This window comes from Carcharhinus amblyrhynchos, chromosome 23 (genome assembly GCF_965287045.1).
Source record: "Carcharhinus amblyrhynchos chromosome 23, sCarAmb.v2.hapA, whole genome shotgun sequence".
Classification (NCBI taxonomy): Eukaryota; Metazoa; Chordata; class Chondrichthyes; order Carcharhiniformes; family Carcharhinidae; genus Carcharhinus; species Carcharhinus amblyrhynchos.
The window spans coordinates 47,340,629-47,361,986 of record NC_137346.1 but is presented as its reverse complement, the minus strand read 5'-3'; the positions used below and the strand labels follow the sequence as shown (position 1 = coordinate 47,361,986).

The 21,358-nt window shown below is 45.6% G+C and overlaps 1 protein-coding gene across 1 annotated transcript; it reads left to right on the top strand.

Moving 5' to 3' along the window:
• On the top strand, nt 1–15,241 carry LOC145357606 (uncharacterized). Its single transcript, XM_080211091.1, has 3 exons — nt 1–89; nt 1,438–2,392; nt 14,085–15,241. Exons 2-3 carry the CDS (start codon nt 1,576–1,578, stop codon nt 15,032–15,034), a joined length of 1,767 nt encoding a protein of 588 aa, XP_080067217.1. The 5' UTR covers nt 1–89; nt 1,438–1,575; the 3' UTR covers nt 15,035–15,241.
• Nucleotides 15,242–21,358: the final 6,117 nt, after the last annotated feature.

The following is a 21,358-nucleotide window of genomic DNA, read 5'->3' as shown; positions in this document are numbered from 1 at the left end:
GTCCAAGGCTGCCCCGCAAAGTTGTTGCTTCTCCCTCTTTGAATGAGGATTGAGCTTCAGACAGACTCAAACTTCCTGTCTCCACATCTGTGAGTAAAACACTTTCTTTTCTCGTTCTGAGGGGATATTATTGCCTTGCACGAACAGTTTGCTGTATCTTCATCAAATGAAACAATCCTATCCATTAAAAACATATTTAGTCCAGTCATATAACATATATCTGCCTGACAGCCTGCATGGAGATATTCAGCTGTCTGTGTCTAGGACAGAAAGAAGTGAACACTGGATTGGATTTATTATCACATGTATTATTATACAGCGAAAAGTATTGTTTCTTGCATGCTATGCAGACAAAGCATACCATTTATAGAGAAGGAAATGAGAGAGTGCAGAATGTAATGTTACAGCCATAGCAAGGGTGTAGAGAAAGATCAACTAATGTGTTAGCGTTCCCTTAGGTAACAGCAATTTCGGAATTCAGACAACTCCTTACACAAACAGCGCTGGACACCATGCATCCAATGCAAGGTCTTTAATTATTTGTACACAAGGAGAATTCTCAATGGCTGACACAGAACAGTCAGAGTAGTTCTGACGTTACAGAGAAACAGCTCAGCAGTTATTAGTTAATTATAGCAAATCAGAAATAAGAAATTTTCCATATCTTTCATTGACGTACATATTTGCCAATTAAATCCCGGCCTTTTGCCCTTTCTCACTCCATTAAAAAATTGACTTCTGATCATCCTTCAGCATATCCTCATATCTTGTCTTTGGTATTTGTTATGAAAAAATTCTGGTCTTGTTCACCCTCTGGTGAAGGCTGAAAAAGGAAAATGTTACGGGGGCTGTGAAGAAACAGCAGAGACTGACTTCTTTTGAAGATCAGTAAGCCGATAAGCATTTTCGACTACTGCACAAAGAAAGCATGATTTTTTTTTAATTTGAACACTTTAACTTCCGCACAATTTAATTTTCAAACTATGAAGCTTTTTAATTTCAACAAATGCAAGGTAGGTCGATTCAAAGTCTGACAGCAACGGGGAAGAAGCTGTTCTGGTGTCGATTGTTATGTGCTGCAGCAGCGTGAAGTATCGACAGAGTCAATGAGGCTGGTTTTCGCGATGGATTGGGCTCCATTCACAACCTTTTGTAGCTTCTTGCGGTCTTGGGCAGAGAAGGAGCCATACCAAACTGTGATATAAACAAAGAATGTTTTCTATGGTGCATCTGTAAAAGTTGATGAGCATTGATCTGTTAATCAGCCTGAATCTGTACCTTCAGGAGAATTGGGAGGGTGAATATTAGATGCAGCAGAGTGAGAATGGAGGGAGAGTGTGTAGGATGGAGATTTGCAGTTTTTGGGCAATGAGAGACGAAAGAAAGTTTGATTGAAAGTAGAATTGTCTGTTTTGAATTTCTATCTTTTTTTTCCAGTGCACTGACCGCGGAAAGAATTTTAACAGTTGTGCAGCCTGAAAAAAAATCACAGCAATAACAGCAGAGACAGACTGGACTCATGTTCTTTGTGGTCAAGGCTCCACCTGATTGTCTGACCTGAAGGAAACTTAAAACATGCGGAAACCGTGGCAATGTGGGGACTGTAGAAAAAGATACAGATCCCCATCTCTGCTGGAAGCTCATTGGCGCAGTCACACTGGCGAGAGACCGTTCAGCTGCTCTCAGTGTGGGAAGGGATTCAGTGATTCATCCACCCTGCAGAGACACCAGCAAGTTCACACTGGGGAGAGGGGATTCATCTGCTATCAGTGTGGGAAGGGATTTACTCGATCATCAACCCTGCAAACACACCAGCGAGTTCACACTGGGGAGAGGCCATTCACCTGCTCTCAGTGTGGGAAGGGATTCACTCAGTTATCCAATCTGCGGACGCACCAGCGAGTTCACACTGGGGAGAGGCCGTTCACCTGCACTCAGTGTGGGAAGGGATTCAGTCATGCATGCACCCTGCAGACACACCAACGTGTTCACAGCGGGGAGAAGCCATTCACCTGCTCTAGATGTGGGAAGGGATTCAGTAATTCCACAATCCTGTGGAAACATCAGAGAGTTCACACCGGAGAGAGGCCATTCACCTGCTCTCACTGTGGGAAGGGATTTACTCAGCTATATACCCTGCAGTCACACCAGCGAGTTCACACTGGGGAGAGGCCGTTCGCCTGTTTTGGCTGTGGAAAGGGATTCAGTGGTTTATCCACGCTGCAGAGACACCAGCGAGTTCACACTGGGGAGAGGCCGTTCACCTGCTCTCAGTGTGAGAAGAGATTTACTCAGTTATCCACCCTGCAGTCACACCAGCGAGTTCACACTGGGGAGAGACCATTCACCTGCTCTCAGTGTGGAAAGGGATTCAGTGTTTCGTCACACCTGCTGAGACACCAGCGAGTTCACAAGTGATTACTGGGGTTGGATTCTGCTGTTGTTGCTTCTGCTGTCATTTACGACATGCTTCAAGGGGAACAACCCAAGCCTGACATTGACAATAAAGACCAAACTAACAAAGTATGTTAATACCTGAAATCAAATGGGAATGTGGAGTTTGTTTTAATGATTTGGACTGTAAGTGGGGGGGATAGATTTACCCCCTGCTAGAGTAAAATCACAGGCTGGTCAAACACTGATACCCCCAGGTCCTGACATCAGCAGGACTTGCCAACAAGGTTATTTACTTTCTAGAAGAACAGATCATTTTCTAACAAGCTTTTGAGTGAAGGTTTAATGACAAACCTACGTTGGTAAGATTGGTTTAAAATTCCAATGTTCTGTGTATTGAATAATTGTGTAAGCTGTCTTTATCTGTGACTTGAAGCTGAGAGTTGTATTAGAATGCTGTCTGTGTGATTACTGTGTTAGAGAGCTGTATCACAGGAGGGTGCTCCTCCAGAGGTTTCCAGTAGTTCCCCCCCCCACCATGCTTGAATCATGAATTAACTACTGTAACCTGTCCCTGGAAGAAATACACAACAGACAATAAAGGAATTGAAATAACTCAAGTTCAGTGTGCTTGAATGGAATATATCCATCTGGTATCCACCTACCGTCTAGTGAAAGTCAGGAATGTGTCAATGGGACGAATAAGTTGATCATTTTTTTCTGGGAGATATTTACATCCTTGCCCGTGAACTTAACTTAAAACAAACCCGGACCATTGCATGAAATATCAGCACCATACCAGGGGAGATGAGGAAAGCAGACACTCACTTTGATCTTTTCATCAGTACATCTGAGAGTTAAGAATGTGTGACATGATTTGGGGATACCGCAGTGAGTGTGCAGATGTGATTTGTTACATGTGAAAAACAGCAAGTCTAAATTCATGGTGAGATGGAGTGAAGAGCGAGTCCCAAACACACACAGCTACTGGACACACAGCAGGAGATGAAATGGTTAATGTGGCCAGGGGATTGAGACAACACTGTGACACCATCAAGGCAGCAACACGCACTCCAGAGAGAAACTGAGTTCCAAACTATCAGAATCCAATTAAACACACTGCACATGGACACAAAGTGAGGAAAATTAAAGTAAAATGGATAATATTATCGATTGGGAGAAATAATACTGAATAAGAACTGTCCACAAGTTGGATCGGGGTAAAGAGAGAGCTGGAGAATCTTTAACATCCGTGCTCGATCTGTTGTTTGAAGCATCTGTCCTTATGTACAGTAACCTAGAACTCACAGTGTTCCTTCAGGAGAGGAAAAGATCGAGTAGATATTATTGCAGACAGGGCTAGAACAGAACTAGAACATAGAACATTACAGCGCAGAACAGGCCCTTCGGCCCACGATGTTGCGCCGACCAGTTACAAAACAATGACCCACTAACCTAAACCAATCCCTTTTCGTCCATAAACCTATCCACAGATCTCTTAAACGCCCCCAAACTAGGCGCATTTACAACTGCAGCAGGCAGGGCATTCCAATCCCTCACCACCCTCTGGGTAAAGAACCTGCCCCTGACATCCGTCCTATAACTACCACCCCTTAATTTAAAGCCATGCCCCCTCGTGCTAGCTTTCTCCATCCGAGGAAAAAGGCTATCACTATCCACCCTATCTAAACCTCTAATCATCTTATATGTTTCAATAAGATCCCCTCTTAGCCGCCTTCTTTCTAACGAAAACAACCCCAAATCCCTCAGTCTTTCCTCATAGGACCTCCCCTCCATACCAGGCAACATCCTGGTAAACCTCCTCTGCACCCTCTCCAAAGCCTCCACATCCTTCCTGTAATGTGGGGACCAGAACTGCACACAGTACTCCAAGTGCGGCCGCACCAGAGTTGTGTACAGTTGCAACATGACGCTGCGACTCCTAAATTCAATCCCCCTACCAATAAACGCCAAGACACCGTATGCCTTCTTAACAACCTTATCTACTTGATTCCCAACTTTCAGGGATCTATGTACACATACACCTAGATCCCTCTGTTCATCCACACTATTCAAAGTCCTCCCGTTAGCCCTATACTCGACACATCTGTTATTCCTACCAAAGTGAATTACCTCACACTTCTCCGCATTAAACTCCATCCGCCACCTCTCGGCCCAGCTCTGCAACCTGTCTAAGTCTCCCTGTAAACTAAGACACCCTTCCTCACTATCTACCACACCTCCGACTTTGGTGTCATCAGCAAATTTACTAATCCACCCAACTATACCCTCATCCAGATCATTAATAAAAATTACAAACAGCAGTGGCCCCAGAACAGATCCCTGAGGCACACCACTCGTAACTGAACTCCATGATGAATATTTACCATCAACCACCACCCTCTGTCTCCTATCTGCTAGCCAATTCCTGATCCAATTTCCTAGACTACCCTCAATCCCATACATCTGCATTTTCTGCAGAAGCCTACCATGGTGAACCTTATCAAACGCCTTACTAAAATCCATATATACCACGTCAACTGCCTTACCCCCATCCACCTCTTTGGTCACTTTCTCAAAAAACTCAATAAGGTTAGTAAGGCACGACCTACCCACTACAAAACCATGCTGACTATCTCCAATCAATTCATTACTCTCCAAATAACTATAAATCCTGTCCCTAATAATTTTTTCTAAAACCTTGCCCACAACAGAAGTAAGACTCACCGGTCTATAATTCTCGGGGAAGTCTCTGTTCCCCTTCTTAAACAATGGGACAACATTCGCTATCCTCCAATCTTCCGGGACTATACCAGAGACCAACGACGACCTGAAGATCAGAGCCAGAGGCTCTGCAATCACCTCTCTTGCCTCCCAGAGAATCCTAGGGTAAATCCCATCCGGACCAGGGGACTTATCTATTTTCAAACCCTCTAGAATATCCAGCACATCCCCTTATCAACTGCAATACTGTCTATTTTACTCCCCTGCAACCCAGTGTCCTCCTCAGCTATATTCATGTCCCCCTGCGTGAACACCGAAGAGAAATATTGGTTCAATGCCTCTCCAATCTCTTCCGGTTCCACACACAACTTCCCTCTACTGTCTGTAACTGGCCCTAATCTTGCCCTAACCAACCTTCTGTTCTTGACATACCTATAGAACACCTTAGGATTCTCCTTAATCCTATCAGCCAAAGTCTTCTCATGTCCTCTTTTAGCCCTTCTTAACTCACTCTTCAACTCCCTCCTAGCCAATCTAAAGCTTTCTAATGCACTACCTGCACTGGAAAATAATGGAGTGAAATTGAGCGCAGGGTCAGAGAGAGAAAGTTCTCCTCCCCCTCAAGAGGACTAAGAATCCTGGGACCCCAGACTTCTCGGTTTTTTTGTTAAGTAGTGAACATTAAATTAACTTTGACTGTAGTGTTTATTTGGAACTTGATTGTTACACTTCTGTTTTTATTCCTGCTGTGATTACACTCTGGGTAAGGATGGTTGACAGGTGACAGGATGGGAAATTGTGGTTTGGGTCTCCACTGACTAAAGTCAAGGTTTAATATTGGACTTGAACTTTAGTATCCTGTGAGATAAATTATTATTGATTAAGTCAGTGATTAATAACCGTATGAATAAATATTATTGTATTAACAAGAAGTCTACTTGCAGTTCTTTATCCACCATAAAACAATTAAACAGACTGTGTGGCAGGTGCAGCAACAATTGGCGACTCTGGTGGGACATCGATAAGAAGTAACTTTGCTCCAATATTGAAACCCACAGAACTTAATATTCCTGGAAATTTAGCCTAAGCCTGAATTAAGATGCAAATGCTCCACCTGATGGCCAGGATATCAAGTAATTCGAAGGGAGTGGAAGGTCTATATTGATCCATTATTTAAAATTTCAGAGCGAACAGGTATAGAACATAGAACATAGAACATAGAACATTACAGCGCAGAACAGGCCCTTCGGCCCACGATGTTGCGCCGACCAGTTACAAAAACAATGACCCACTAGCCTATACCAATCCCTTTTCGTCCATAAACCTATCCAGAGATCTCTTAAACGCCCCCAAACTAGACGCATCTACAACTGCAGCAGGCAGGGCATTCCAATCCCTCACCACCCGCTGGGTAAAGAACCTACCCCTGACATCCGTCCTGTAGCTACCCCCCTTAATTTAAAGTCATGCCCCCTCGTGCTAGCTTTCTCCATCCGAGGAAAAAGGCTATCACTATCCACCCTATCTAAACCTCTAATCATCTTATATGTTTCAATAAGATCCCCTCTTAGCCGCCTTCTTCCCAACGAAAACAACCCTAGATCCCTCAGTCTCTCCTCATAGGACCTCCCCACCATACCAGGCAACATCCTAGTAAACCTCCTCTGCACCCTCTCCAACGCCTCCACATTCTTATAAACTTATAAACTTATAAACTCCTTATTGGACAAATTACTGCTTTCGGGAAATTGTTACTGTGCATGTGCTGTTACCAACAAAGAGGATGGGGTAAGCTTCATAGGTTTCCATTAGAATCCTGAGGGGTTAGGACTGGAACAAACTCAAAGCCGTACTCGTAGTCCGATCAACTCCCTACCCCTTTGTTGTCAAATATAGAATGGCGGGAAACAGCACAGAGACAGAGAGATATCCCATATGGGAAACAAAACTCAGAGAATACATTAATAAGAAAGGAGGCCCCTATGGGCAGAATCTTGTGCCAATATTGAGATGGGACTGGGGTCTCTAAGACAGAAGTATTGGGACGATTTGAGGACAGTTCTGCAACAGGAATCAGCTGAGTCAGCTCTCAACTGAATTTGGCTGTTGGTTTGTACAAGTAATTAAAACCTGTTCGTAAGTCGTGCTCATAAAAACAATGTCTCAGAGCGCTGCTCCGTCTGCTCGGAGAGCGCTGCTCCGTCTGCTCGGAGAGCGCTGCTCCGTCTGCTCGGAGAGCGCTGCTCCGTCTGCTCGGAGAGCGCTGCTCCTTCTGCTCGGAGAGCGCTGCTCCTTCTGCTCGGAGAGCGCTGCTCCTTCTGCTCGGAGAGTGCTGCTCAGTCTGCTCGGAGAGCGCTGTGAGGGGTGCTCTGTGCATTCATGTTTTATGCATCAAATACTCACATTATTCATAGTTTCTCTGTGAAGCCCACTTTATAAATGTGTCATTTGGTGTTATTAAACTTGTCACAGTAAATGTAACTTTGGTCAGTCCCATTTTCGCCTCTTTGAGATTCTCAATTAATTTAACAAATAGCTCTGAGCTCCAAGCCTGAATCATCTTCTGTTTCCTTATCGACTGTGCATATCTGCTGATGTCAGTGTTCCTCCCCAGGAGATCTCGTTGATACACCTCAGATTCCTCCCAGTCTCTTGGCCTCTTTTAGCACAGTGGTTAACATTGCTGCCTCACAGCCCAAAGGAGCCGGGTTCAGTTCCGGCCTCGGATGTCTGTGTAGTGTTTCCTCCGGGTCTGCGTGGGTTTCCTCTAGGTTCTCTGGTTTCCTTCCACACTCTAAGGATGTACTGGTTAGGTGCATTGACCATGCTGAATTGCCCCAGATTCATTCTGGGGATGAAAGGGCTGACGTATGAGGAGAGATTAAACAGTTTGAGCTTGTACTCACTGGAGGTTAGAAGGATGAGAGGGGATCTGATTGAGATGTATAAAATTTTAAAAGGGATTGATAAAGTTAAGATAGACCAAATGTTTCCTCTAAAGAGACATTTGAGAACAAGTGGTCACAGGTGTAGGTTGAGAGGCAGTAGATTTAAAACTGAGATGAGGTGGAATTATTTCTTGCAGACGTTGGTGAATTAGTGAAACTCGCTGCCCCGTAGCGCAGTGGAGTCTGAATCATTGAATGGTTCCAAGAAGGAGATAGAAGTATTTTCATTAAAAAAGAGATAAGGGAATGTGGGGAATAGGTAGGGGAGTAGATCTGAGACCAGGAACAGATCAGCCATTATCTAATTGAATGGCAGAGCAGGCTCGAAAGGCTGAATTTGCCTAGTGTCCAAAAGGTGTGTCAGTTAGGTGGATTTTCCATGGTAAACGCGGAGGGTTTCAGGAATAGGGCGGATGGGTGGGTCCGAGTCGGATGCTCTTTTGGAGAGTTGGTGTAGACACGATGGGCTGAATGGCCTCTTTCTGCATTGTCAGCATTCTATAGTATAGAATTATAGAATTCTAGAATCCTTACAGTGCAGCAAGAGGCCATTCAGCCCATCAGGTCTGCACCAACCACAACCCCACCCAGGCACTATCCCCATAACCCCATGTATTTACCCCGCTAATCCCCCTGACACTAAGGGGCAATTTAGCATGGCCAATCCACCTAAGTAACACACCTTTCGGACAGCGGGAGAAAACTGGAGCATCCAGAGGAAACCCACACAGACATGGGGGGGACATGTGGACTCCACACAGTCACCCAAGCCAGGAATCGAACCTCGTAAGTAAATCTTTTCCTTCTGATTCACCATTCTTATTATGATGGCTGGCTTTTCCTCTTTTTTTCTCTTCCACGGCTGAGAATATCATTCCTCTCTCAGCTGATCCCTTTATCAGTGAAATAGTTCTATCCCCCAGGAGGCTTCAATTTATCAACCCATCCATCAGGGTCACCTTGTACAGAAGGTGCTGCTTTTGCCTGTGTCTGATGTCTGCTTTCCAATCCATTAACGATGAGATTTTCGCTCCTCGTTTATTACTGCAACTCTTCCACTCGACCACAAGACACAGGAGCTGAAGTAAGCCATTCTGCCCACCCAGTCTGCTCTGCCATTCACTGAGATTGTGGTGACTTGAAACCACAAATAAGGTGGACAAATGTGTTAAGAAGGAACTTCTTCATGTCAATAAGTACAAAAGGTTACCAATTACAGTAACTCAGCAGGATAATGATCACAATGAAAACAGGAGCACTGGTAAAACAGATCTTGTTTACAGGTCATCTTGTTGCAAACTGAAAATCCTGCCCAAACCCTACAGACGCTCAGAACCCTCATCAGAAGCCAGTAAACCAATTACATCAGCTAAAAGGCTTATATAAACACTCTGTATTCAAAATAACACTCGGTTAGAGAGATAATAACTGATATGATGTGATAATCCTCAACTCCATTTTCCCAATTTATCCCCATAACCTTCGATTCCCTTATTGATAAAAACTCTGTTGATCTTAGCCTTAAATACATTGAACAACCCAGTCTCTACAGCCTTCTGTGGTAATGAATTCCACAGATTCACTACCCTCTGAGAGCAGAAATTTCTCATCTCTGTCTTAAATGAGAAATCCTTTCCTCTGAGATTATGCTTTCTGGTCCTAGACTTCCCTACAAGTGGAAATAACATCTCAGCATCTACCCTGTCAAACCTTCCCACGCACCTGCTGAACTTTGTATAATTTATATATGAGGATCCTGAAATCCCTCTGTGCTGCAGCTTTCTGCACTGTTTCCCCATTTAAATAAAATTCAGCTCCTTTTTCCTTCCAACAAAGTGCACCATATTGTACTACATTATACTCCATCTGCTAAGTTTTTACCAATTACACTAAGCCAGCAATGAGCCAATGGATAAATGAATAAATTGAAAGTCTCCTTAAAACAACACTGATAAAGAACATAAATCCCAAAGGAAACTTGCAAACTTTAAACCACAGTAAGCTTCCTTGGGGTGGCAGGAGGGGGTGATGGTGCAGTTCAGCAGGCAGTCAGGCCAGAAAAACCCCTCGATTGCCCGCTGCCTGGACTTGTTGATAAGTTTGGCCAGGCTCAGGAGCAGGTTCACAAGGGGGTCCTCCTCCCTGCAGCATCCCTCTCCCCAAAAATCAGGAATGTGGGACTGAAGTGAAAACAAAACTGGAGTAAAAGCTTTCCAAGTAACTGAGAAGGGGATGCAGTCTGTTACAGCTTACACACATACAGTCCACAGACTCCACAAGGCTGAAAAAGGCACAGCATCTTACAGTGTGTGAACCAATGCAACTTATGGTTGAATGAGACGTGTAATATCCTCCACCCCAGGACACGGATGGAAAACACATTACATGGGCTCAAGTAACCATCCAATCAATGCCCTCCATGTATATAGATTTGACTCAATTGATACAATGAACATCTACAATCTCAATATGAAAAGTCTCCATTTGCTGTGACCGGCCTGGTGTCTACACAGGCTGGATAACCGAGTGAATCCCTTTCCACACTCAGAGCAGGTCAGCGGCCTCTCTCTGTGTGTACATGACTATGCTTCTGCAGGCTGGATGAATCAGTGAATCTATTCCCATGCTCAGAGCAGGTGAACAACCTCTTCCTGGCGTGTATTTACTGGTATCTATGCAGGTTGAATGAATGAGTGAATCCCTTCCCATACACAAAGCAGGCGATCAACCTTTCCCCAGTGTGAATTCGCTGGTGTCTCCCAAGACTGGAGATATCTTCAAAACCCTTCCCACACAGTAACAAGTCTCACAACACCAGGTTAAAGTCCAACCAGTTTATTTGATAGTAAACCCACAGGCTTTTGGGGTTTGCCCCTTTGTCAGGTGAATGGAGAGTTCTGGTCTCAGGGCACATAAAGGCACACACAGTTTACAGATTACTGATTAGAATGTGAGTCTTTACAGCTAACCTGCTATTTCAAGTCTTAAAGATGCTGACAATGTGAATGGGGATTGGGGTGAGGGTGGGGATTGGGGTGAGGGTGCGGATTGGGGTGGGGGTGGGGATTGGGGTGAGGGTGGGGATTTGGGTGGGGGTGGGGATTGGGGTGAGGGTGGGGATTGGGGTGAGGGTGGGGATTTGGGTGGGGGTGGGGATTGGGGTGAGGGTGGGGATTGGGGTGAGGGTGGGGATTTGGGTGGGGGTGGGGGTGGGGATTGGGGTGAGGGTGAGGGTGGGGGTGGGGATTGGGGTGAGGGTGGGGGTGGTTGGGGTGAGGGTGGGGGTGGGGATTGGGGTGGGGGTGGGGGTGGGGATTGGGGTGAGGGTGAGTGTGGGGATGGGGATTGGGGTGAGGGTGGGGATTGGGGTGAGGGTGGGGGTGGGGATTGGGGTGGGGGTGGGGGTGGGGATTGGGGTGGGGGTGGGGATTGGGGTGGGGGTGGGGGTGGGGATTGGGGTGAGGGTGAGGATTGGGGTGAGGGTGGGGATTGGGGTGAGGGTGGGGGTGGGGATTGGGGTGAGGGTGGGGGTGGGGATTGGGGTGAGGGTGGGGGGGGGTTGGGGTGAGGGTGGGGGTGGGGATTGGGGTGGGGGTGGGGATTGGGGTGAGGGTGGGGGTGGGGATTGGGGTGGGGGTGAGTGTGGGGATGGGGATTGGGGTGAGGGTGGGGGGGGGTTGGGGTGAGGGTGGGGGTGGGGATTGGGGTGGGGGTGGGGATTGGGGTGAGGGTGGGGATTGGGGTGGGGGTGAGTGTGGGGATGGGGATTGGGGTGGGGGTGGGGATTGGGGTGGGGGTGAGTGTGGGGATTGGGGTGATGGTGGGGGTGGGGATTGGGGTGAGGGTGGGGATTGGGGTGAGGGTGGGGGTGGGGATTGGGGTGGGGGTGGGGATTTGGGTGGGGGTGGGGGTGGGGATTGGGGCTGATTTTAAAAAGCTATTATCCAATGGGAAAGGCGAGAAGACCCGGCCAGACGATGGTCAGTGCGCTGGCTTTCTCACCACCCAGTCCCCGCCCCCACCCTGACCCCGCCCCGCCCCGAGTCCCCGCCCCGCCCCCTGTCCCCGCGCCCTGTCCCCGCCCCCGCACTCCGTCATGCCGGCGCCCCCCCGCCCTCCCCAAAGCCCCGCCCGCACGCCACACCCGCACATGCGCATTCATGGGCAAGTCAGATTCACGCGCATGTCAGATTTACATGATCTCGCTGGCTCTGGCCAATGGGGAAAGTTGGAGGACCGGAAGGATTCTGGTCCTCCAGCCAATCAGAGTGCGGGCTTTGTGTGAATGAGGATTGAGCTTCAGACAGACTCAAACTCCCTCCTGTCTCCAACATCTGTGAGTAAAACACTTTCTTTCCCCCCCTTCCCATTTCTATTCTCATTCTGGGGGAAACTGGGGACCTGCAGCAACTGAAGGGTAAGGAAGTGAATCCAGGGAGGGAGCAGACTCTGGAAAGGTTGGCCCAGGTCTCTCTCTCTCTCTCTGAAAGACATTGACAGCCTTTGCTCCCTCAGCCTGACACATTTATTGGTCTGGATAAAAGGATGGGCTCTTTCCAAATGTTCACAATTAAAGGGCTGGTTTCCCCAGGGGGTGGCTGACATTTACCGGGACAGTAAATTAATACAGGACAGAGATATGCCTAGAATGGTTATATTGTACAGATTAGATATTTATTGTTGTGTAATAAAGTACATTTATTATTACTAGTCTTGTAATATAGTACTGTAGTTACATTATACATTTCCACTCAGAGTCATTACGGTCAATACATATTTCTAAATAGGTTTCTAGATATTGAAGATTCAGGGAATATGGGAATAATGTGGCAAAATTACTCTTGGAGTACTGTGTTCAGTTCTGGTCGCCTCATTACAGGAGAGATGTGGAAGCTATTGAGAGGGTGCAGAGGAGATTTACAAGGACGTTGCCTGGATTGGGTGGCCTTATGAGGATAGGTTGAGGGGGCTAGGTCTTTTCTCCCTGGAGAGACGAAGGATGACCTGATAGAGGTGTATAAGATGTTGAGAGGTATTGATCGGGTGGATTCTCAGAGGCTTTTTCCCAGGGCTGAAATGGTTGCTACAAGAAGACACTGGTTTAAGGTGCTGAGGAGTAGGTTCAGAGGAGCTATCAGGGGTAAGTTTTTCACTCAGAGTGGTGAGTGAGTGGAATTGGCTGCTGTTGGTGGTGTTGGAGGCAAATTCTACAGGGTCTTTTAACAGACCTCTGGATGAGTGCATGAGACTTAATAGAATTGAGGGCTATAGGTAAGCCTAGTAGGTAGGGATATCATCGGTGCAACTTGTGGGCCAAAGGGCCTGTTTGTGCTGTAGTTTTTCTATGTTCTGAAATGATGCAGAGGTAGATTGGCCAGTGATCTCACGGAGTGGTTGAGCAGACTTGATGGGCTGATTTGCCAACTTCAGGTTCCGTTTGTTGTGATTTTTGTATCCAGGACTGGAAGTAGTGAGCATGGATCTGTTAATCAGTCTGAATCAGCCCCTTGAGGAGAACTGGGAGGGTGAACAGAGTGAGAAAGGAGGGAGATTGTGTGAAATGGAGATTCACATTTTTTGGGGGAATGAGAGAGTAAAGAATGTTCCATAGAAACTCAAATTATCTGTTCTGAATTTTATCCTGTACTGACATTGAGGTATTTTCTAAATTGTTCTTAGAGGCGAATCACAGGAATACGCCCATTTCCTTGGGATCTGAATATCGTTGGCCTTTGAATCTCAAAAGATGAATGTTTGCCCAGTCGGCTGCTGCAAATGATCAGTGTGATTGTAAGAGTATCGAGACACACACACTCCTGAGTGAAATTTCCAGTGCACTGACTGTAGAAAGTTAGACCAGTTACACAGCCTGGACAATATCCATTCACACATGTTTTGAGTAAAGTCAAGGCTTCAGCTGATTGTCTGACCTGGAGAGACACAAGGACATTAATAACATGGAGAAACCATGGAAATGTGTGGACTGTGGGAAGGAATATGGAGCCCCATCTGTGCTGGAAGCTCATCGACGCACTCACACTGGCGAGAGGCCATTCACCTGCTCTCAGTGTGGGAAGGGATTCACTCTGCTATCCCATCTACAGTCACACCAACGAGTTCATACCGCAGAGAAGCTATTCACCTGCTCTCAGTGTGAGAAGGGATTCAGACATTCATCTGCTCTGCAGCGACACCAGTGGATTCACACCATGGAGAAGCCGTTCACCTGCTCTCAGTGTGAGAAGGGATTCGCTCACTTATCCCAACTGCAGACACACCACCGAGTTCACACTGGGGAGAGGCCATTTGCCTGCTCTCAATGTGGGAAGGGATTCACTCACTTATCCCACCTGCGGACACACCAACGACTTCACACTGGGGAGAGACCCTTCACCTGCTTTCGGTGTGGGAAGGGATTCAATCAATTAATCAGCTTGCAGACACACCAGCGAGTTCACACTGGGGAGAGGCCGTTCACCTGCTCTGTGTGTGGGAAGGGATTTACTCAGTTATCCCATTTGCAGACACATCAGCGAGTTCATACTGGAGAGAGACCATTCACCTGCTCTCAGTGTGAGGTGGGATTCAACCAGTTGTCCAATCTGCAGACACACCAGCGAATTCACACTGGGGAGAGACCATTCACCTGCCCTGAGTGTGAGATGGGATTCACTCACTTATCCAATCTGCGAAGACACCAGAGAGTTCACAATGCAGAGAGACCATTCATCTGCTCTCAGTGTGGGAAGGGATTTAGTGAATTATCCAGCCTGCAGACACACCAGCGAGTTCACACTGGGGAGAGGCCATTCATCTGTTCAAAGTGTGGGAAGAGATTCAGCCATTCATCCACCCTGCGGACACACCAGCGAGTTCACACCGGAGAGAGACCCTTCATCTGTTCAGAGTGTGGGAAGGGATTTTGTAATTCATCCCACCTGCTGAGACACAAACAAGTTCACAAGTGACGACAGGGGTTGGATTCTGCTGTTATTGTTTCTGCTCTCAATCACACCCATGACTGCATTTTGTTCATTCTCACAGTTGGTTAATGTGGAGGGTTGGAGGCTTTCTTGATGTTGGACTGACCAGTCTCCAGACTTTGTCTCTAGTGGGTTGATACTCTTTAAACCTTGTTGCAATTGTATGGCTTCAGATCTCTCAAGAATTACAGAATGACAGGGTGTTAGGAAGTTAAAAACATTTTGTTTGCAATTCTGTTTGGAAAAAATCGATTTGCAGGGGAATTTGGCCACACAGTTGTAGGTGTATAAGGAGTATAGTAAGGGGCTGAGAACATAGTCTCCTGGGACACCGGTGTTGAGGATGATCGTGGAGGAGCTGTTGTTGCCTACCTGTCCTTACTGATTGTGATCTGTGGGTTAGGAAGTTCAGGATCCAGTCACAGAGAGAGGAGCCGAGGCCCAGGCCACAGAATTTGGAGATAAGGTTCATGGGAATAATGGTGTTGCAAGCTGACCTGTATTCAATAAATATGAATCTGACATAGGTTTCTTTGTTATCTAGGTGTTCATGGTTTGGTGCAGGACCAGGGAGATGGCATCAGCTGTGGACCTGTTGTGGTAATAAGTGAACTGTACAGGATCCAGGCAATCTGGGAGGCTGGAATTGATTTGTGTCGTGACTAGCCTTTGGAAGCATTTCATAATGATGGATGTCAGCCACCGGCCAGTCCTTCCACCTGAGTCATCTATATCAATTGTGAAATGTTGTTGCCCCAGCACTGTATCCAGTGGCACAGCCAATCAGACCCACTATGTCCTGCTAGCTAGTGAGTCTTCTACCCACACCAATGTTATCCCCACAGCATGAATTTTTATTTGCTGCAATAACCTTTGCTGTGGCACCTTATCAAATGCCTTCTGGAAATCTAAGTATATCCACTTGTTCCCCTTTATCCCATTTTCACAGTAACTTCATTGCAGTGTTAATGTAACACTTGTGACACTAATAAATAAACAAATCCACTTCCTAATGAACTCCAATGCATTGGTTAAACATGATTTCCCTCTCGCATTTTAATGTTGCTTGATTTCCTTGAATTTATTTAAGTGCTGTTCTATAACATCTTTAATAATAACTTCAAATATTTCCCTTGAAGCCAACTGGCCTGTAGTTTCCTGTCTTCCTCCATTTTTGAATAAAGGATTTACATTCACTATTTTCCAATCTAATGAAACCTTCTCCAAATCTAGGGAATTGTAGAAAATTAAAGAAACATTTCAACTTTCTCACTCACCACTGCTGTTAAGACCCTAGAATGAACTCCCCTTGAATCTCGGGAGTCAGCAGAGCAATTTCTCTGGTAATTGTAATTTTACAGAGTTTGTCCCACACTTTTTTCTGAGTTACAAGTGTTTCTGGGTTGTTACATGGATCCTGTATAGTGAAGACCAAAGCATCATACTTGTTCCCTTCATCTGCCAGATCTTTATTTTTCATTATAAATTCCTGGACTCACTTTCTCTAAGACCAGTGCTCAATTTGTTAACTATTTTCTTTTTCAGTTACCTACTCTTACATCTACATTTTGAATTAACTTTTGCTAATGCACTAATTTTTCTTTCCTTATCATTCTCTTGGTGGTTCTTGGCCTTTTTTAATAATCTGACCAGTTGTCTGTTGTGCCAGTTGTCTTTGTGCAATTGTATGTGTTACAGTTGGTCACGGCTGAGGCAGCTGTGTTTTATATATCCATATGTACTATATTAACAAAATGGAGTGTTACTGTTATGTAAAACATCATGGGATTACTATCTAGCTGACCTGACCACATTCCTCTAGCTATACAGTCAATACAGACACAGTCATGAATCATTAAACTTGCCTAGCAGGGCCTCTCGTTTCAGCACACAGGCAGCTGCTTTGTGAGATTGCTGGCAGGACAGACGAGGCAGAGATAAAAGTGTCCTGAGAAGAGAGATTCATTGTGAAGGCTCAGAGATGGTTGATAAGATGTAGATTTTAATGAACATTCTTTCCTGTCTTGTTCCCCAAAAAGCTGTAAATCTCCACCCCACACACTCTCCCTCCATTCTCACTCAACTGCAGTTAGTGAGATTTTGCAAGCCCGGGTAAGTTATGGGGGTTGCAGTTGCCTGGGCTTGCAAAACCTCACTAACTATCTTGGCTGGAGATCATTTCAAACATTGCCTTCCTTCTTGACCATTACACAATAGAAAAGTTTCTCAATTTATTTAACCACTTATCACTGACTCAGCCCTGGTGGTGAAAGCAGACTCTGAACCACTAGACCACCCAGACTCCACTATGACTAGCTCAATGTTGCTGCATCTACCATTCCTTCTGTCAGTTACTCCATTCTGTCTTGTTCTCTATCACAGACTTTTCCTTTTATTCTTTGTTACGGGTTGATCTCTTTACAGAGCAGTGTTTCTATGAGTTAGTGAAGAGCGTGTTCATGTAACACATCAAAACTTGTTCTAAGTGTGGCAGGTTATGCAAACAAGGAATGATAGAACAGGCTCGACATTTGTTCTCTGGGGAGTGGCAGCTGACCTGATCTAATTACAGCCTTTCAGATGGGTGACAGGATAAACAAGAGAAATGTATTTCCACTTGGGAATGGAGGATCAATATAATAGATTGTGTTTCTCCCGCTTCACACACACACTACCTGTACTCTGTCTCGTTATTGTTTGAGATCTGAGTCGCTATGGTGGTGAACTGCATATGCAGTATTTTCCGTTGTTATTTCAGATGTCCAAGATCTGCATAATTTTGCTATTATTTCCCTGCAGTGTGTTGTGAATATGCAGCCCGTCACAAGGTCAGAAAGCCATGAATGAGCTGGTAATCCAGGGGTAAAATCCCACCGTGTAAAGGATGCTCACCAGCTGAAAGTGGAAAAGGATTCACTCAGTCATCCCTTTAACTGACACAGCAGAACAGTCACAAGAGGAAGAGATCATTCAGATACTTCATGTGTGCACAGGGATTTATTCAGTTTCTCCATCTGGGGAAGGTGGGGATCAAGTTAGATGATCACCCATGATCATGTCAGACGGTGGAGTAGGCTCAAGGGGCTGAATGGCCTCATCCTTTGCCTATTATCTATGTTTCTGTGTTAACACTCCAGCTTTAAAATGTCAAAGGATTTGGTTGACAATCAGTGCATGCTTATTGTCAAGAGATGATTGAAACAGTCCATGTGTGGGGACAAAATAAGCACTTGTTTTATTCACAAGCTGAGACTCCAATGGGTTCGTCTTTAATGATTGAAGTTTCTTCTGCTGTTAATTACACCCAGAAATGTGGACTTTGGCTGCTGTGTTCGATATTTTCACAACCCTATACCTTGGTGCTTTGGCTTCAGTGGTTATCAAACCATAAAACGTGATGATCTTTTTCCACAATAACATCATTCAATGGTGGCTGTCTTATCCAGTATTCACAGTGGGTATCGCTCCTGCAGCAAAGCAGTTATGTCGGCTGTGGGTCTCCAGAGAAATGGCTGATTCTGGAGGATAACAAAAGTGGCAGAGTGGCTGCAGAGGTTTGATAAACAAACCCGAATAAGAGCAGCTTGGTACTGCAGTCACATCAATCGGGGTAGCTGCCTGAATTGGAGTCCCTGAGTTACCGGTAGTCAGTAGGGGCAGTAGGGTGTATGTGCGCTCATCCTGCCCTGGGCAACAAGAGGAATTAATGTTATGAATTTCTGTTCTGGACTCACACTGATGGCTTTTGGAAAATTCTTTTTCAGTGGATTACTAGGGGAGCATTTACACACAGAACTCAAGCAACAGAAATTGTTGTCTCTTCTCTATGTATATCCTAGACTGTCTGCGATGGTTTTACAAGATATTAGAATCAGGATTCAATGGGAGAAAACTCAGAACTAACATCTGATCAAAACCTGACAGAGTCACTCTACTTGTCAGAACCTGAATGTAAGTTTGTCTGTGGAAAAAGATTCAAATATCTGCGTGTCTAGAAATAGGGAAGAGCAATGCCTGGGAGGGATTTGAAAAGAAGGATGCAAATTTTAATTTGAGTTGCTGTTTAACCGGTAGCCTGTGTAGGTCAGTGAAGACAGGGTGATAGGTGAGCAAATGGGATTCAGAATCAGAGATTTAGATAAACTAATCTTCATTGAGACGTATAAGATGTTGAATGGGATGGATAGGATAGAGGTGGAGAGGCTCTTCCCGCTCAGTAGGACTAGAGGGCACAGCCTCAGGATAAAGGGGGGGCGGTTTAGAACGGAGTTGAGGAGGAACTTCTTCACTCAAAGGGTGGTGAATCTCTGGAATTCTCTGCCCGTTGAGGTGGTGGAGGCTGCCTCACTAAATATTTTTAAGACGCGGGTTGATAGGTTTTTGATAGGCAAGGGGATTAAGGGTTATGGGGAGAGGGCGGGAATGTGGAACTGAGCCACGACAGATCAGCCATGATCTTACTGAATGGCAGGGCAGGCTCGAGGGGCTAGATGGTCTACTCCTGCTCCTATTTCTTATGTTCTTATCTTGGATTGAATGTCAGACAAGCCAAAATACTGTATGACTTGGAGTTGATGATGTTCACACACACCTGCTAACTTGGTCTTTCAATGTGGTGGATTTGAGAGATGCTGTGAAAGTTCTGGTTGTGCTGTAGAAATGTCTAATGTCTGTCTCCTTGACCCCCTGCTTCTCATCTCTCTATGCCTCTCACAGAATAGAATTCCTATGGTGCAGAAGAGGCCACTTGCTCCATCAAGACTGCACCAACTCTCTGACAGAGTAACGTACTCTGTCTCCCCTGCCTTATCCCTGTAACGCCACACATGGCTAATCCATCTTGGGAATACTAAGGGGCAATTTAGCACAGCCATTCCACTCAACCTTTTGATTTGATTGTTTTATTATCACATGCATTAGTATACAGTAAGAAGTATTGTTTCTTGTGCGCTATACAGACAAAGCATACCATTCATAGAGAAGGTGTAGAATGTAGTGTTACAGTCATAGCTAGGGTTTAGAGAAAGATCAGCTTAATGTGAGATAGGTCCATTCAAAAATCTGCTGGCAGCAGGGAAGAAGCTGTTCTTGAGTTGGTTGGTATGTGACCTCAGACTTTTGCATCTTTTTCCTGATGCAAGCAGATGGATGAGAGAATGGCCAGGGTGCGTGGGGTCCTTCATGATGTTGGTCCTTCATGATGATGTGACATGAACCCAAGGCCGTCCTCAAGAATGTCCCGAGGGCATGGTACATTGGGAAGACCATGCAGACGCTATGACAACAGAACGAACACCGCTCGACAATCACCAGGCAGAAAGTGCTCCCTTCCAATCAGGGAACACTTCAGCAGTCGTGGACATTCAGCCTCTGATCTTTGGGTAAGTATTCTCCAAGGCGGCCTTCACAACCAGGCCAACGCAGAATCGCTGGGCAGAGACTGATAGCCAAATTCTGCACACATGTGGACAGCCTCAACCAGGATCTTGAGTTCATGTCACACTATCTGTAACCCCCACAACTTGCCTGGGCTTATAAAATCTCACTAATTGTCCTGGCTGGAGACAATAGACACTTCTTAAATTTGTGCTTGGCCCTCTCTCCACTCACATTGTACCTTTAAGCTTTGATTACCTGTAAAGACTCGCATTCCAACCACTATCTTGTAAATTGAGTTTGTGTCTATATATGCTCTGTTTGTGAACACAACTCCCACTCACTTGAAGAAGGGGCAGTGCTCCGAAAGTTTGTGCTGCCAAATAAACCTGTTGGACTTTAACTTGGTGTTGTAAGACTTCTTATTGTGCTTACCCCAGTCCAATGGTGGCATCTCCACATCATGGCAAAGGATTCAGTCAGACATCCACCCTAGTGAGACACCAGTGAGTTCACACTGATGAGAAACCTTTTAAATGCCAGACTGTGGGAAGTGTATCAAAATTTCTGGGAGTCTGATGACCCACCAATGTATTCACATTGATGAGAAACCTTTCAGGTGCTGTCACTGTTGGTCAAGACATCATCTGATCTCACTGTACACCACTGAATTCACACTGGGGAGAGTCCATACTCCTCAGACTGTGGGAGGGATTCACTCAGTCATCCGCTCTACTGAGACACCAGTGAGTTCACAGCTAATTACTGGGACTCAATTTTGCTGTTATTCACATTTAGGTCAGATCCGTTCCTTGGGGTCAGTTTCTGCTGATGTTCATCAACTGCAGCCCAGTTATAGGTGTGAATATTCTGAATAAATGTGAAACAAATCAGCTTTGTGAAAACTACCACGTGTGTCAAGTCTTTTTGATA

Excerpts from the sequence above, each read along its gene's own strand:
- LOC145357606 (XM_080211091.1), top strand. The coding sequence starts at position 1,576 with ATGCGGAAACCGTGGCAATGTGGGGACTGTAGAAAAAGATACAGATCC. Across the intron at positions 2,393-14,084 it reads CAGTGTTTCGTCACACCTGC|AAGCTCATCGACGCACTCAC; the intron begins TGAGACACCAGC and ends CATCTGTGCTGG.